Here is a 16,229-nt window from a genome sequence, read left to right on the forward strand (position 1 = left end):
TCACTTCCACCATGTGTTATATGTTCCTCCGATTTCAGCTGGGAGAGCAGGTGCTGATTTTTAACGCCTATTTTGTTTTAAGCCTCCTTTCATCAGATTAAGGACCCTGCTATTTTATTTCATTTTATTTTTTTATGCTGGGTGATTTAGTCACACGCAAACTTAAAACCAGAAGCTGTAACATGCTGTTAAAGTACAGGCGCCCACTGCTAAATCAGTTACTGAGAGCAAGGGGGCTTGGAGCACTTCTCTATCCCCCTGCAGATGTCTGCTCTCAGCCTACGGGAGAAGCTGGGGAAGCAAATGCAAACGCATGTGGGGACAGCGCTTGAGGTGATGCCCTTCCTGTGGTGGTGCCGGCAGCACCATCCCTTTAGCAAGCTGCTGCACAGAGCCTGTGCTGCCCTGTCCATCCTCTGTCCCCCAGCAGAAGTGTCAGATCAGTGCAGGAGCCAGGAACACCTCTCTCCTCCCCAAGCCCTGACCCCACAGCGACCACTTCCTAAACACTTTATGGACCACACTCCTTGTGCTGGGCAAGACCAACCAACAAAACAAACCCCTCTCCCAGCACCGAGCCCTTCGCCAGCAGCTGAAAGGCCATCAATAAACCATTAGCCTCCAAGTCAACAGCGGTGGCTCCGACACACAAACACTCAACTGCCTTTTTTCATCCAAAATCAATGTTGTATTTATCTTCATTGATCTACAAGGAAACTGAATGTTTAAAATTACAGGGGGTGCAGGGGGGAGGATGGGGAGGGGGGGGAAACAAGAGTTACAGAGCCAAGAAAATAGTAGCGGATGGCTGAATTAACTAGAGAGAAAAAGCCCAGGATATATAAAACATGGACACTGAAAAATAAAATAAGGGAGGGGGGATGGTACAGCAAGTAAAACATGGCAAAATTTACATATGGATGAAAAGTAAAATTGGAAATAAAAAATAAATCATGCCAAAAAGCAGTTCAAGGCAGAACCACACTGAAACAAACATCTGCTGATGGTCTTCATGTACTAGAGAGGATATATCAGAATTGCTTTTTTTTGTTTTTTTTTAATCAACCATTAGACTTTTTTTTTTCTTTTTTTTTTTTTTTGTTGCACTCCTAAAATTCTACTTTGTCTTGTATACAGATTCCAATAAGAACACTGCACGATTAGCACAAGGGGTCCACGGAAAATTGTCCTTTGTCCTTGCTTGCCAGCGATCCTGCCCACAACACAAAAAAAGAGGAAAAAAAAAAAAGAAAAAAAACCAGGAAAAAAGGAAACCAAAAACCAAGGAAAGGGTCTGCCGCATGGGTCTGTGCCAGTTCCATCTGCTTTTGCCAGCTTGAGAAGTAGGAAACCAAAAGTCCCTTCCAGGAGCGTGTCTCTCTCTTTCCTCGGCGAACTGTCCCTTGTGTTTGTACAAAAAAATACAGTCTCTCTTTTAGCTTCTTTTGTTGAACACAAGCATCCTTCTTGCCGCTCACTTGCCATTCCCGTTCTGTCTCCAGCATTGCGAGTTGGTTGTTTTTTTTGGGTTGGTTGTGGTGGTTTTATTTTTTTTTGTATTTTTTTATTATTTTTTAAACCTTCCTCCCCCCAACATCCACTACGACCTGCCTCCGAGTTCTTGCATAGTTGAAGTATATATGCCATACTTAGCTTTCTGAGTGTGAATTTCTGACTGTGACGAGAGTATGAGTTGTAACCATGTTAACAAATAACCAGAGTGGTTCTAGAAACCATTTTTATAAAGTCTACCTATGTTAAGAATTTAATATTGGTGTACATTTATATTAACAGAGTATTTACAGTTTGCTTTGTTTTGTTTTTTTTTCTTTTCTGTTTTGTTTAAAACAAGAAGTCAAAAAAAATTCCTCTTAAATTTCTGCATAATATAATAAGGCAAAAAACAAACAGTTTTGTACATTATTATTATTATTAATATTTTAATATATATCTGTAACTTCGGTTCCAAAGTACCAAGGTAAGTGATCAATTGGCCTCAGAAGGGAACCTCACAGTGGACTGTAAAACTACAGTATTTCCATAAATAATACTTTTAAGAAACCCTGGGTATTTTTTTTCTTAAGGATCTGAGGCCTTTCAAATGCAAATTTAACTAAAAACAAAAGCAAAATTTCTTCTTTTTTTAAGTGAATAAAGAGCACAAAATTAAAAAAAATACAAATCCATTAAAAATGTTTCTCACATTTGGGAAAAAATGTACAAACTTGCTCTTTGTATTCCTTTTTTTTTGTTGTTTTTTCTTTTTTTAGCACAGAAACAAAAAAACAAAACCAAAAATCAAGACCTATATATTAAATTCCCATTCTCAGCAACCTTCTTGTTGGAAAGTCTGCATCCCCGACCCCGTTATTTATGGAAATGTGCTTAACTTCTACAAATTTTACATTTAAAAACAAAAAAAGAAAAGTTTACAGCAGTGCATTTTGTAAAAGGTTTGTTGGTTTCTGGTGTTGGGTTTTTCTGTTTGTTTTCCTGTTTGTTTCTTTGTTTGCTTGTGTTATATACAGGCGAGTTGAAAATTCACTGGTGGGGACTATCGTGCCTCTACTTCTTTGGGGTTCCTAGAGGGGGAATAGTCCCTGGCCTCTGAGTTTGTGAGTGGAGTAGTCCTGCGTGGGGAGGCAGGTCTGGTGCTGCTCGCTGGTACAAGAGGCGGTGGGGCGCTCAGCGCTGCGGTTGGTGGGTTCCTGTTTAAAATCCCATTGTGCATGGCAGTGGATGGACTCAGTCTGGGGTAATGCATCCCGCTTAAATGAGGCATGAAGGATGGCACGTGTGCCAGGTGGCTTTCGATGGGGGATGAGTGCAAGTGGTGCATTCTGGCACGCTCAAGTTCTTCCCGTAAGTGCAAGCGCTCTCTTTCCTCCACTTGCCGCAACCGCTCCTGCTCTCGGCGGGCTTCAAGAAGGTTTTCATGGTTATAGTCGTGCGGTTCCCTGTCTCTATAAGAACGCTCATGGTCATAAAATCCGGAGGTGGTAGGGAACCTATGGATGGGATCTGTCCGGAGCTGGAAGTCCATTCGACGGTGCAGGTCTAAGCTCCGGTAGGCATCTCGCAATGGGTCCCTCATTGGGTCCCAAGAAAATCCAGGATGCGGCAGCCTCTCTCTTCCTGACAAAGGATTCATGCCTATGAGCGGGGTCATCATTCTGCTGCGGTCCAGAACATTCATGTTGTTCATCTGGTGCACGCTACCCATGGAGATGGGCATAGAGGCAGCCATTGAGTGAGGCAATGATAATCCATGCAAAGTAGGTGGTGGGGGATGCTCCACTGATCGGGAGTGCTGTGAGGGTTCAGACCCTACCACTAGCACATCACTGTCTTCCTTCCTCTCCTCTTTGACTTTGATGTCATTTTTAATCTTCTGGAGGTCGCTGGGAAGCTCTGTCTTTCTCTCCATATCCTTGCTCATTAGATTGGTAAGCTTCAAGCTTTCACTTAGTGCAGGTTTGCTGTATGGGGATACAGACTGGATTACTGGCTTTGTGTTGTCCTCAGAGGGTCTCTTATCATGGCTTGGAGTTTCCTTCACTGGGGAACGGCTCTCTTTAATCTTGTGTTCTGCTATGGGTGGCTCTCTCAGCCGGTCAGGGTGCTCTCGCTCGGGTTCTTTGGACCTTTCCCTTTCATTGAGGCTAACCTGCCTGATGGGATCACTGGAGGTTTGGCTGTTGCTGCGGATGAGATTGCTTATCTGATGTGTCACTGGAGCCGATGCCGGTGAGGATCTGTTTGAATGTCTGTTTTTATCCATGAGGTCTCTGTAAGAAGAGAGAACACAGCATTGGTTTTGTGTGAACAAACACGTGATGTTGGACACACACAGTGCTGTGTCTAGTTGTGCAATTTGAGATTGATCAGAAAACTATTTGAAAAGCTCTGCTAGCAGCTGTTATAGATATGATGCTACACTAAAAGACATGCACTACCAGCCTTTACATACTACACAGCAAATGATGCTAAATGCCCACAAGCTGGGGACTAAACTTGGGATGCATTTGAGAGAACAGTCTATTCACCCTAAGAGAAAGACCACTTCACTGAGAAATGGAGGACAAGATTCTAGACAGTTTATTTTAAAGAAATGATACTTATTGTGTGTTCATATATACATCTGGCTGCCAGACGACAATCTTCTTGGCTGCAACATTCTTAACTCAGGTTTCTTTCCTAAAATATCAGTCCAGAGGCCTACAGAAATGTATGTAGGCCCTTCACAAGATAGCCTGTTGACTGGAAGAGGTGATAATGCTTATTTTCCTATGGAGCTGCAAGGGAGTTTTTGCTGTTGCTGGTTTTGGCAGGTAAGCTAGGTGCTTAAGGAAAACTGTGAACAGGTCACAAAAGCGAGTTATCGACCTCTGCTTCAAGGACCTGCTATGATGAAAAAGGGGTCGATGACAATGACCGTGGTTTAGGAAGAGAGGCATGAGGGTTTACATTTATAACTGCACCTCTATCTGAGCAAGCCAATTAGTCACAGTTAATCCCACCTCTTTAAGAGGGGAATAAATAATGCTCACCTTTTAAAAGCACTTTGCTCTACCTGAGAGACACTTTAAATGCAAAGTATGATTGTATGATTAAGAGAACTGCATTATGCAGCTGAGAGGCTCACTGATGCTTAAATTTTATGCTGGGTTTGCTTTTGAGAGCTGTAAGACCCGAGTGCTAAAAGCTGGAAGTGTTTTGGGGAGTTCTGTAAGTACTTATCCCTTATGATTACATTTGCTAACCCAAATTTCTTCCTCTGTGGTAGTCTTGATTGCTGGTCAAGGATGTGGTTTATTAAAACCATATCCAAATACGGATGCTTGAGGACAGCCGAAGCTGAATTAATAGAAAAGTAAGAGATGTTAACCCCTGTGTGAACACTCTTCAGAGTAACCTTGGTTTGCAAACGAATTACACTAAAGCCAAGAAGGGAGCTTCCTATCTGGATGACTATCCATGCAAAGGTGTCAGACAATTTAACATTTAAAGCAAGATGATTTTCAGCCTATTGCTTCTGTATGATCTTGTTCACAGGCACTACCTGACGATCTCATTAAAGGCACTCCAGGCAAACTATTCACTATGCAAATACACACATCTAAGACTTGCAGGCTGTTATTGCCTACAAAGAAATAGCCTGTTGGGGACAACTGGGCATTGAAATATAAAGGGCTTTACATCTTCAAAATGATATAACTGGAAGCTAATGAAGTATCTATAGCCCAGGTGATCCAGTCCTGTCACTGTTAATAAGGGTTTGTCTACAATGCAATTTTTTTAGATCAGTTTTATTAATGGCTTCATGCACTCTGCTCCACATACAGGCATTTGCATTTTTATCTCATTAATGTCCAGCTAACATTTGAATTCATCAGCATATTTGTATACTAATGAGAACTATGACTGTCTCCAAAGGATCTATCACAATGCTACCTTCCTGATTTCAGAACATAGAGTGATCCTAAAGCAGCTGCACTGAAACCAGCCAAGTATACCCTGAAAACACACCAACATGCTCATTTCCTCAGCCTGGTGCTTTTTATTAACCTTCTAGCAGAGACTGGCTTAACATATTTTCACAGAGGACAAATCCTAAAAGACAAAGAGGTGGGGTTTTTTGTGTTGGTGGTACTTGTATTTATCTAAAGAAGAGGCCTATTAGCTGCTTCAAAGACAAGCAATGCTTTGCTCTGAAGATCATTTTATGATTGGAAAAATTGGGAAAAATATAGAGGAAAATAGGTCCAGAAAGAAGTGCTCAAAAGCTGCTTACCTCTCTTTGTCTCTGTCATCTTTGCTCAGAGAAAGATCCCTCTTCTCAGGCTCTCGCTCCCGCTCTCTGTCTCTGTCATGGTTTGTCACTGAGGAGCTTCGCTCAGAATCAGTGGGCTTGGGCCACTGTGGAGGTGTTGGGAAGGACGGTGGGGTCCGATGGAGTCTATTCCATGGCTCATGGGGATTGTTGAAATTCTGGAGGTTTGGGCCGTCTTTGTGAGTAAAAATGTTGTTGTGAGCTACAATAATGGCAGGGGGAGGAACAGTTAAAAATAATTCAAACCAAATAATGACATAAACATTTCTGACAATGCTAATCACAACCACAACTGTCCTTTCAAGTCTTTTTCATGTGGAACTAATGGTGAGGGGGAGCTACTAGAAGGTGGACACAGATACCTCCAACACCGGGTGTAAGATCCGCCAGCGCTTTTAAGGCTATGGGTGGAGGAAGCTTTAACTACACATCTGAGTAAGTCAGGGATGACTGAAAATGCCCAACTCCTCTTCTCCCCCCACCCCAGCACGGGTTCCAGCACAAACTCAGTATTTTTTCTCAGCTCCTCTCACTGGCAGAAACTTTTAACTTGTGGATAGTTACAAGCAATCAGCTGCCTTCAGCTGAAGGATTCAGGGACTTCTTTGTTAAAGAAACAAGACTATTTGGTGGTATGTACGTGTGTGCATAAAAACAGAGCTTGGCTGTAGGCTTTTCAGAACAGTCACGTGATTTTCCTCCATCAATCTTCAGCTGATTTCTGTTGCACCATGAGATGCAAAAGCATGCTCTCTTATGTCTGGCTCTCAAGCATGTCTTGCCTACAGGTAAGATGTTTTTGAAGTAAAATAATTTTATACAGGTAATTTAAACTTTAGACAATGGGTACTGAGGAAGTCTACATGCTGCATTAGGAGAAGTATCAATAGCCGTTCCACTATGCATCTTCACTGTCGAAGGGTGTTACTTTAGATGCCCATAGGGACCCAGAGCTCAGTGGGCTCTTGCAGCTCTAGCACCTCTAGGAGCACACAAGGTACCAACCTTCAGCAGTGAGGAGACACAGAGCACAGCTAGTGATGTTTGTGACATGCAGAAAAGCTCCCACCGCAGAGACCTGGAAATCTTAGGTGCAGTGTTTTCAGATAGGAGAATGGAGGTTAGGAATTAAACTTCTTTAAAAACTACCACCAGCTGCTGTAAATATTAGCATGTGGCTTTTCTGGAAGGGATGTTTGTCTGCAGTAACCCAGCCAGTACTTACTCAGAGCATGACTGCCTAATCCTCCAAAGGCATTGCTGCCTAAGTTCCCAAGGCCGCTGAAGGTGCTTGACCTGCTAAATGGATCTGGAAAGGCAAACAGGGATTTAGCAGGCATTTAGCCAAGAATGCTGGAGAATGAAATGCACCCCTCCCCTTCTTAACGGTCTGAATCCAAGTAGGATTAGGCCAGACTTTAAGCTGATCCTTCTCATTGCAAGGTTCTTTGCACAGAAAATTCCCATCATGTTAAAATGGAGAAGGGATTCAGTGCTCTGCAAACAGGTGCTGTAATAAACTTTTGTATGCCAGTCAGAGGGGAGCTAGAAATTAAGGTCTAATGGCTGAAATTAGGGTGGCTGCTGCTGAGCCTTCCTTATCAGTACTAATAGTAGAAGTATTGCTGTTGCCTTGAAAGAAGAACCTCAGCAGTCTCCTCAGTCAGCATACTGAGAGGATGCATTGTTTCACTCTTTTCTCTATACAGCCTTCTACCCTCTTTGTAATAGTGCATGGAGAGAGTCTTAAGCTAATTGCTATGGATATGTACTTTGCTACATCCATCCTTACACCAATTAACTCTGGCCTGTTTGTGCCAAAGTTCTCTCCTATAATGGCTTCCTTGATCCCAGTGGTGATGGAAATGATAGTGTAGGCTTAGGAGCTACTACGACAAAGGGATGGGAGGACTGTACCTTTTGAGACAAAAGATGAATCTTGCCTTTCCTCATCAAGTACCTATTTGGCTACTGGCACTTGTTTTTATAAAAAGTCCTGCTTTTCTTTTTTTTTAATATAAAGATTCCTCTCTGAGTGGATACAGCCAGACTCAGGTTTCTGCCCTCCAGAGATGGCTATGGGTTAAATCATACCAATGTATTTGTTTCCTTTCCTGCTGGCCATCTCTACACAACTCCTTCTGCCTACTGGCTTTATGACTTCCCCTTTAAAGTCTTTATCTCACCATATTACAGGAGCTATTTTGCTCTCCACTTCCTCATGGATATCCTTATATTTAAAATACCAGTGCAAATAGCACAAATAGCTTGGATCTTTAAGCAAACAGCTCTTTGCTTATTTACTTATTTTTAAATAGCCATTCTTGCTCTTTCCCTTCAACATCAAGTAACTGAGTGACTGTAGAGATACACAGTTAATTTTGACAGAGTGTTCAGGAGTTGATGTAAATCTGGGTATTTGCAATAGAAAAAAGTCTACCAGGTCATGTGGCATGCCACATGTACTGATTGGATGAGTGTTACTAAAACATTAATCAACAGAGCTTGAACTTTAATTGGCAATGAGCTGCTTGTGAGCTTCTAAAATGAGGAAATTTGAGAAAATCAGGCTCTACTTACTGCCAATTAGGAAACTGAAAGCCTGGCAAAATGTGCAGAACAGCTATTTGCCAGGAACTGTTCACTAACTTTATTAAAGAACCTAGCCAAGAACTCTCATAGGTGGGGAACAGCATGGGAGGAGCCCATTTTAAGCTGTGGCTTGTTTGAGGTACCTTTGCATACATTTCCCCCATTTCCTTGGGCACATTCAGCAGCAAAGAACAGCTCTCAAGGTCACATTCCAGCTCCTGTGCAGTGTCTCAGCAGTGACAGACTTGACTGCTCTGCAATGCCCTCTTCTCTTGCAAGAGAGGGTCTACTAATCGTGCCCCTTCTTTGGAGGAGAGCAGAGGGAATGTGCTGGGAAGCTGGCATGGGTGAGAACCTGACTAGCTTCTGGTTCCTGAGACAATTCAAACCTCTCCCTGCCCTCGTGCTACAGTGCCTCAAGGCAGGACAACACTGGAGAGCCAGAAATGCGTCACAGGTATAAAGGTATAAGGATGAAGGCATGATTTACTTATGCTTACCTGCCAAGTGGTTAGTGGGCAGGAAACTGCTGTGGTGAGGTGAAGGACCAAACGGGGTGGTGGCTGGATGTGTTGCACCTGTGAGAACAAGGTCCCTTTTTAGTTCAGTGGCAAGTGACTGCTTGCATACACAGAGGTCCCGGCCATCACATTCAGGAGCCAGATACAAAGGCACAGGACAGACTTGAACACAGCAAAGGCAGGGGAAGATCCTGAACACCAGCTGATATAGGCAGAATTGCTCAGAGTGCCCTTCAAAGGAGTCTGTGGGCACTAGGAAGCAGGAGGAGACCTTGCCTGATGCATTGCTGCTCACCTGTAGTCATGAGGAAGTCAATCTCTTTGTCTGGCATTTTCAGTCATTACTCTGTGTTTACATTAAAAAAGGTCAGCCCAGGTTATGGGCCCAGACAGAAGGTGCTCGGAAGTGACTGATTAGAGTCTATATGGAACACCAGTTAATGACAGGCACGCAGGGAACATCAATCATGCCTCTCCCATGAGAGCTCCATCTACACTCTCACATCTGTCTCTGCATCCCCAAGCTCCCGATGCAGTTCCCCCCCGCCCTTTCCTAGACACTACTCATTGCCATGGAGCCATGCTACCTCATGGGAAAGCAGTATCACTACTGCGCATGCTTGGATTACATTAGGTTGAAGCAAGGGGCAAGAATGGGCTGAACAAGCTGCTCTGCCCTGTCTTTCAAGGTGGGCCAGGCTCACACAGAAAATTCTGCTCTCCTTTCAAAGCAGAAAATGAGAGATTTGCCTCATTTGCAGGCAGACATATGCAAACCTGAACAGGCTTGCAACTGCAGTGTGAAAAGCAGTGATGTCACCTGCCATTGGGATACGTGTTTTTTGGAAGAACATTAATTCCCATGTATCCTGCAAATGACAGTATGTTTGGGCAATCTCATGGGCTGGCTTTTGTTCCCTCAAGTTAGTACAGATGATTTTCAGGATGCACCTGAAATCAACTTTTGAATATTTATGTTTCAGATGTGAGTGACAGAATGTTTCTGTGGCTCCAGCATTACACTGACAAGACCAGCCCTCTCCCACTGTTCAGACTATGAATGTCCTTTTGGTGCCTCCTCCCTGCCAGTTCTTCCACCACTGCAGACAAAGCAGAATTAGTAACTACCATAACTTTCAGATGCTGCCTGGAGGCAAACACAACTTCTGCCTCCCTTGCAGGAAGCAAGACTTGCCATACCTGTGCATTAACTGTCTCATTTTGTTAGAAAGTAGTCATTGCACACAATGACAGAAGCAGCACTTTCCCAAGGATGTGTTACATCACGCGCAAAACAGACCAACTCCAAAAGACTTTCAGTGCTTGTCTCATGTATTTTGTTGGTGAACAGTTAACTTCCCTTACTGGGAAGTAACAGGTCAACTCTAGCAAACATCAGCATACTAGGAATAAGCGTGGGCTCTTCACTAGCAGCTCCTTTACCAGTCACTGCTTTTCTCAAATGATAACTTTCCATTACAGAAAAGAGGATTACGATCCTTCCCACCTGGCACTCAGCTCTCCTGTCACCTTCACCACAAAGACTTATCTGTGGCCCTTATGGATGATTCCCACCAGAGGCAGACCTGCCCCTCTGAGCCACATCAAAAGCATGTTTCCACCATACGGTATCAGCGCTGGTAATGCTATGGAAGGTCACAGCAAAAGTTGGGGGAAATGTAGAGAAGAAACTAAAATGTACAGGATAAACTGCATCCCAAACACAGCCCTATCAGTGTTTTATGGAGGTGTTGGTCAGTCCCTGATCTGGTCTTGGTGACAGCCCAGCAACAGACAGCCACTGTAAAATGCACTCATGTGTTCAGAACATGAGCAGACTATAAAGCTGGAGAGGGAGACAGTGCTGCACGTCTCTCACCAGCTTGGGCACCACAAACCTAAGCAGCCAGAAAATGAGTTGAGGAAACTTAAGAGAGACCACAGCAACGAGATCTGGAGTTATCTATAAACATTCTGACTGCTCCAATGCTTCAAGACGGATGGAGACTGTCATCTTTCTAATCCTTTAAGATTTCAGGAGGTGTATAATGGATGGGAGATTTCTTCAAAGGAGACGGCTTACAAACTCAACTACATGGGCTGATAATAAAAAATCCTCCGGAGAAAGCCAGGAGCAGCATTGCAGGCTGTCAGGTAGTTATTAAATATAGCGTCTGCCAGGCAGCCGAACATCCGTCCTGCAGACAGGTGGCCCGAAGATAACTTATGTCTCCCACAGTAACTAGGCAATGCAGCAGAACCAATGATTCACATCAACTGCACGCTTGCTGGATAAGGTGAAAAGAATGCCTCGGATATTGCAGAGTAAAAGATTTATTCATCCATATATTACTGCTGCAATGTTTGTTCACTTTGACAGCACTCTTTACCTAGATTTACCGTGCGATGGCTCTTGTGATTAATAAAGTCACAGCCAAGTTGCTGTAAGGTTGTTTATCTTTAGTGAAAGTTTTCTATTAATTTGCCTTCTTTAATCTTTCTATTGCAGACTATTTCCCCACTTGCTTTTATGAATGGAAAAGCAAACCATGTTGGCATCTTTAGGAGAAAAAGCTCAAGATACCAACTGCACCAGTGTTTTTCTGCCTGTTTGGGTAAACTCTGCCCAATACAGCCTCCGATAGCAAAGCCACACACAAAACAAGATTCTTGTAATAACAGCACAGGACAGACTAAGGACTGTGATTAGGAAAGAGCTGCCATATGAAAACTGTCAGAGGTTTTAAATAAGCTGTGCTTATGCATCCAACCAGATGCAACAAATATCTTGGCCCTGTACTATCAAAGTAACTTTACAGAGACCAAAATACAGGGTAGCATCCTACAATGTACAACTAGTATGAGCACTGATTGTATGTGGTAGAAACATGCATTTGACATTTAAGAATTTCCATTCAGATAAGGGCAGAAAGACAGACTGAATCACTGGTGGGGTTCCTGAAGGCTATCTGATAGCTGTATCTGAAACTCAGTTCTCACAGAGGTTTCAGCTTGATTCTTATCTGTTGCTTTTCTGTCATACTGAGGACAGAATTCAAACCATTTCTAACCTCATTCATTTCAAGAGGGCTGAATCGAGGCTGAATATGTCTGTTTGCCCTGAGTTAGAATAAGAGCACAATACTGAATCATAAAAACAGACTAACACTAGGAAAGAAAATACATTATTTGCTAATTAATTATACACATAAAGAACTCAGTTACATCTCATCAATTGATACATCTCATTCAGAAGGCAGATTTTAGTATCTCAAACACAGAACAAAAACCTGAAAAAGTCTAGGGGGAAGATTAAGCCTGGGAACAGAGCAAAAACAACATTTGGTAGATTGACATCGACATGAATTGACAGTGACCTCCAAAATCAGAATGTCAGAGTTGCAGTCTCCTATGGTCAGAGCCATTGAGAACAGTGCAGTGGAGCCTACTGCACTTTGGTAATTACATTAATTGTAACTAATTCTCCAACAGACTGGAAAGCAATTGATCAAGGTAAACTATCTAATTCTTTGTGTTTTTAAAATCCAATATGCCATTTTAAGCCTTAAAGACTGCTGGACTTTGTAACACATAGGGAGGGTTTATATTTAAAAAACAAACACTTCATAAGCACGTTCTGTGATATTTTCAGTGCTGTTATTGGAAGTTTTCCTTTTACAGAAAACCCTTGTTTTCAGAAAACAAACAGAAATTTGGTGAGTGGAGGAGCTGAGAAGAACAACATGGCAAATATAAAGGCAAGAAAGAGACTGGGGCCACTTCCAATCCTGTGCAATGGAAACATTTTCAAGTGTTTTGTCAAAATCACTGTTAAAAATCACTCCATAGCCTATTAATCAGGCACACAAGAACCAGCTGCACAGACTTGAATGTAAGAGCCAACTGCTGCAGCTCAGTGTCATGCAGAGGATACTGCACTGGAGGCAGTGGAGAGCCCAGCCCAGCTCTGAGAGCCCCAGTCACAACAGTTGCCAGTGTGTCTCCACACCCTCTGAACTAATCTTGTCTGCTTCAGTTTCTGACGCATACATATCTGTACAGATACACATCACATATATTGACTGTTTTTTGTTTGTTTTTTTCTCTTTTTTCTACAAATGATGATGTTCCCTTACCTGTGGTAGAAAACAGAGGCCTGGCAAGATCCTGTGGATAATGGAAGCCTGGAAACACTCCAGGGGCAGGAGGTCTGCTGAACAGGTCAAGTTTACCACCTATCTCTAGCTTGTGGGGATCCAGCTGCATTTGCTGTCAAATGATATAAAAACAATCTCATTATACACTTCCTTCTTTAAGGGAGAAACAGAGAGGGAGTTCAGGCTCACTCCTGCTTAGCCCTGCCAGGGAGAGTTAGCGAGAGTGACAGCAGTGTCTCTGGTCATGTACTGCAGTCACGCTCTGACAGCATCTGTAAGGCCATTCCTCTCCACAGCCTCTCAGCTGCCTGCCTCATTCGCATGAATAAGGTCTGAAGTGAGCTCTCAGCCCCTCAGCACACACAGTGGAGCATGCAAGATGATACACTGAGTGTGCTGCACCCTAGGATCAGTTGGTGCTCTCAGCCTGACAAAAAACATTCTGCAGGCAGAAAGCTGCTGGCAGAAGTCTTGAGAGAGGGCTGATGGACTTGTCTGTTTTGCTTCTCCAGTTTGGAAAGAGAGATGTTCCTAGACTATGCCCTTCCTGCAGCTAGCATAGCTCAGAATGCAGACAAGGGACAAAAGGATAAAGAGAACCATGAGGCTCCTCCAGAGGCTATATTTATCCTTCCCTTATAGAAGGGAGCATGGTCAGAACTGCACCCAAGTCCTGTAAGTCTCTCAACAGCTTAAAGGTGATATACTTATTTTTTAAAAAAGGATATATATCACTTGTAGAAACACTAATTACAATGCACCTACTTAAGCACTGAATAATCTTCATTAATGGGACAAAAAAACACAGCAGGAGTTATGAAAAAACAGACATAACGGAAGTCCCATTATCAACTATTCTGCCTGTCAGGAAACTCTGAGTCTGTAACAGCACCCCAGAGTACCTACATCTTGTTACCTCTTGAGTTGCAACAAGAGGTTACAACTCCCTCTCCCTCTGTCCATCATCACTGCAGTGCAGAAAGCCCAACACTGCCTAACACAGTAACTATGAATCTACTCGCCTGCTCTCTGTTTTCTAATATGCTCTTCACCATGTTAGTAATTTCATTACCTCCTCCCCAGGAGGTACCAGTACAGAAGGGGAATGACATTAAACATATATTCTTTGTAAAAAAGATTGATCTGGGGCAAAATTACCCTCTGCCTCCATCTCTTCAACTCTTTCTGGCTGTGCACTTAGTATCTCTTGCTCATTTTCTACCCTTCAACCCAATCCCTTTCCCTCAGATAAACTTCATGGTTGCTACAGTAAATGTTAAAGGATTGAAAGTGTTAGTTAACCAATACAGGCAAGCTTGAGAATCACCAACAGAAACTGCTTCCTGCTCATTACTCACTAAAATATAAGCCAGAAGACTTGGCTTTGTTCCAGAAACGGTCTGAATTACCTTTATCTTTTGCTGGTGATGGTAGATCTGCCAGGCAATCTGTACATGAACCGCACACCACTTCCCGGGTTTCTGCAATGGAAAGCACAAGAATTTAGATTCATTTATACGTTAGCAATCTACATCAGATAGAACATTTCATTTCCCTTACTGTCAAACAGGCAGCTAAGCAATGAGAAAGGCTGATTACTAAAATGGCACAATAGGTGATCAACACTTCTATGTGTACTGCAGATGATGTTTAAATTCAGGAAACAAACAGGAAGAATGTGGGATATCTTTCTCATCTCAGAGACCTGAGATGCCTGCCTGTCCTACTTGTGCTCCCCACTTCACAAGTGGAAATAAATGGCAGCAAAGGCAGGTATGGCATGTTTAAGAGAAAACCAAGTAATAGTTAACAGTTCTGTTTCTGAAAAGAGCCCTGTTCATTCATCCCTGCTGCACTGCAGGACAAGTCATGCGTGGTTATTATGGCTACTTGCATTTGAGGAGGAAAAGGTTACAGACAAACAATCACCAGGGATGAGCAGGGCCACAGCTGAACAAGTTACTGTTTTACAGCTGAGCTGTGGTTCTCACTGCTGGGTGGTTTCTTTGAACATGAAAAGCACAAATAAAAGAAAGCCACCATGAATCTGATCACTGCTGGATGTCTGTCCATGTTTACAGTCACTTGTTTCTGTGACCCTTATTTCGTATTGTGTACTATTAATGTACATAAAGGGATGCAAAATAAGGTTGGGATTCAACCCAAATGTTATTAAGCAGAAGCAGTTAAGAGTTTATGATGATATTTTGCTTTAAATGAAGGATAAACATGACATTTTCTACTGGGCATGTTAGATTCCAAAAACACATGCACAATGAAATGTGTGTATATATATGTATATAAAATCCCCCACAAACCTTACTTACTCTTACTGGAGGCCTATAAGGGTCTGACACCTAGGGAAAAAGCAGAAATAAAACAATCAGCCTTTCAAAAACTAGCCAATACACCAAAAGGCAGAGAACTTCCTTCCTCTAAACAGTAAAAGCATTTAAAAAGCAATGTTCCAGAGAAGTCCCGTGTGACACAGGAAACCTAAAAGGTTTAAAGAAGGCTTAAAACTTCTCTTTCATTCCTTGCATCAAACTCAGCAGAATTTTATGATAAATAAAGCAGCTTCATGCCAGCAACTGAACAGTGTGAGTGCTTTTCTGTAGCTTATAATCATTCTGAAATGGAGCACATAAAACTATGCTCCAAGCAATGCTTAGGGGAAAGACCTTGAAGGGGGCTCCTGCCCCATTTCCCTCTGACTTTGAAAAAGTCAATACATCTCTCTGTATTCATGACCAGTGGAGGCTACTGTTGTCTCACCAGAAAAAGAAACTTCTGCCCTGACTGCTTGCTCTGAGTCTAGAAGGCAAATTTGCTCACCAGCTGCTCTCTTTTTTATGAGCAATCACTGTGTTTACTGTAAATCCAGATAAGCTGAAAGGAAGGTTATATATTGTTGCCTACCCCTGGAGTCTTCTGCAGCAGTGTATGGTGGACTGTGCCTGGTCTACCTGCTACATCAATAGGGTTTGAAGTCTGAAAGACAAGAATAGAGCGTGAATAATACTGTATCACACCAGCGGTACATTTAACATCTCTATCTGATGTTAATGGCATTAATTAGTCCATGTTTGTACTGTGCTTTGAACACGCATATTGCTACATTAGTGC

At 42.7% G+C, this 16,229-nt stretch overlaps 1 protein-coding gene across 20 annotated transcripts in view; it reads right to left on the minus strand.

Moving 5' to 3' along the window:
- Positions 1-665: 665 nt before the first annotated feature.
- The window catches only part of FBRSL1 (fibrosin like 1), a 531,403-nt gene continuing 515,839 nt past the window's right edge, over positions 666-16,229 (minus strand). For 13 of the 20 annotated variants that reach the window (XM_031047812.2, XM_031047810.2, XM_031047796.2 and 10 more), the window contains 8 exons: positions 16,023-16,094; positions 15,422-15,460; positions 14,513-14,584; positions 13,083-13,215; positions 8,926-9,003; positions 7,059-7,142; positions 5,795-6,035; positions 666-3,788 (listed from right to left, as the gene is read on the minus strand). In XM_031047812.2, coding sequence (XP_030903672.2) covers positions 2,555-3,788; positions 5,795-6,035; positions 7,059-7,142; positions 8,926-9,003; positions 13,083-13,215; positions 14,513-14,584; positions 15,422-15,460; positions 16,023-16,094 — 1,953 coding nt within the window. In that variant the 3' untranslated portion in view covers positions 666-2,554. The remainder of the gene's footprint in view (positions 3,789-5,794; positions 6,036-7,058; positions 7,143-8,925; positions 9,004-13,082; positions 13,216-14,512; positions 14,585-15,421; positions 15,461-16,022; positions 16,095-16,229) is intronic. The other 7 variants (XM_034068210.1, XM_031047809.2, XM_031047800.2 and 4 more) reach the window with 2 other exon arrangements.

The sequence above is a fragment of the Melopsittacus undulatus genome, chromosome 12 (genome assembly GCF_012275295.1).
Source record: "Melopsittacus undulatus isolate bMelUnd1 chromosome 12, bMelUnd1.mat.Z, whole genome shotgun sequence".
NCBI lineage: Eukaryota > Metazoa > Chordata > Aves > Psittaciformes > Psittaculidae > Melopsittacus > Melopsittacus undulatus.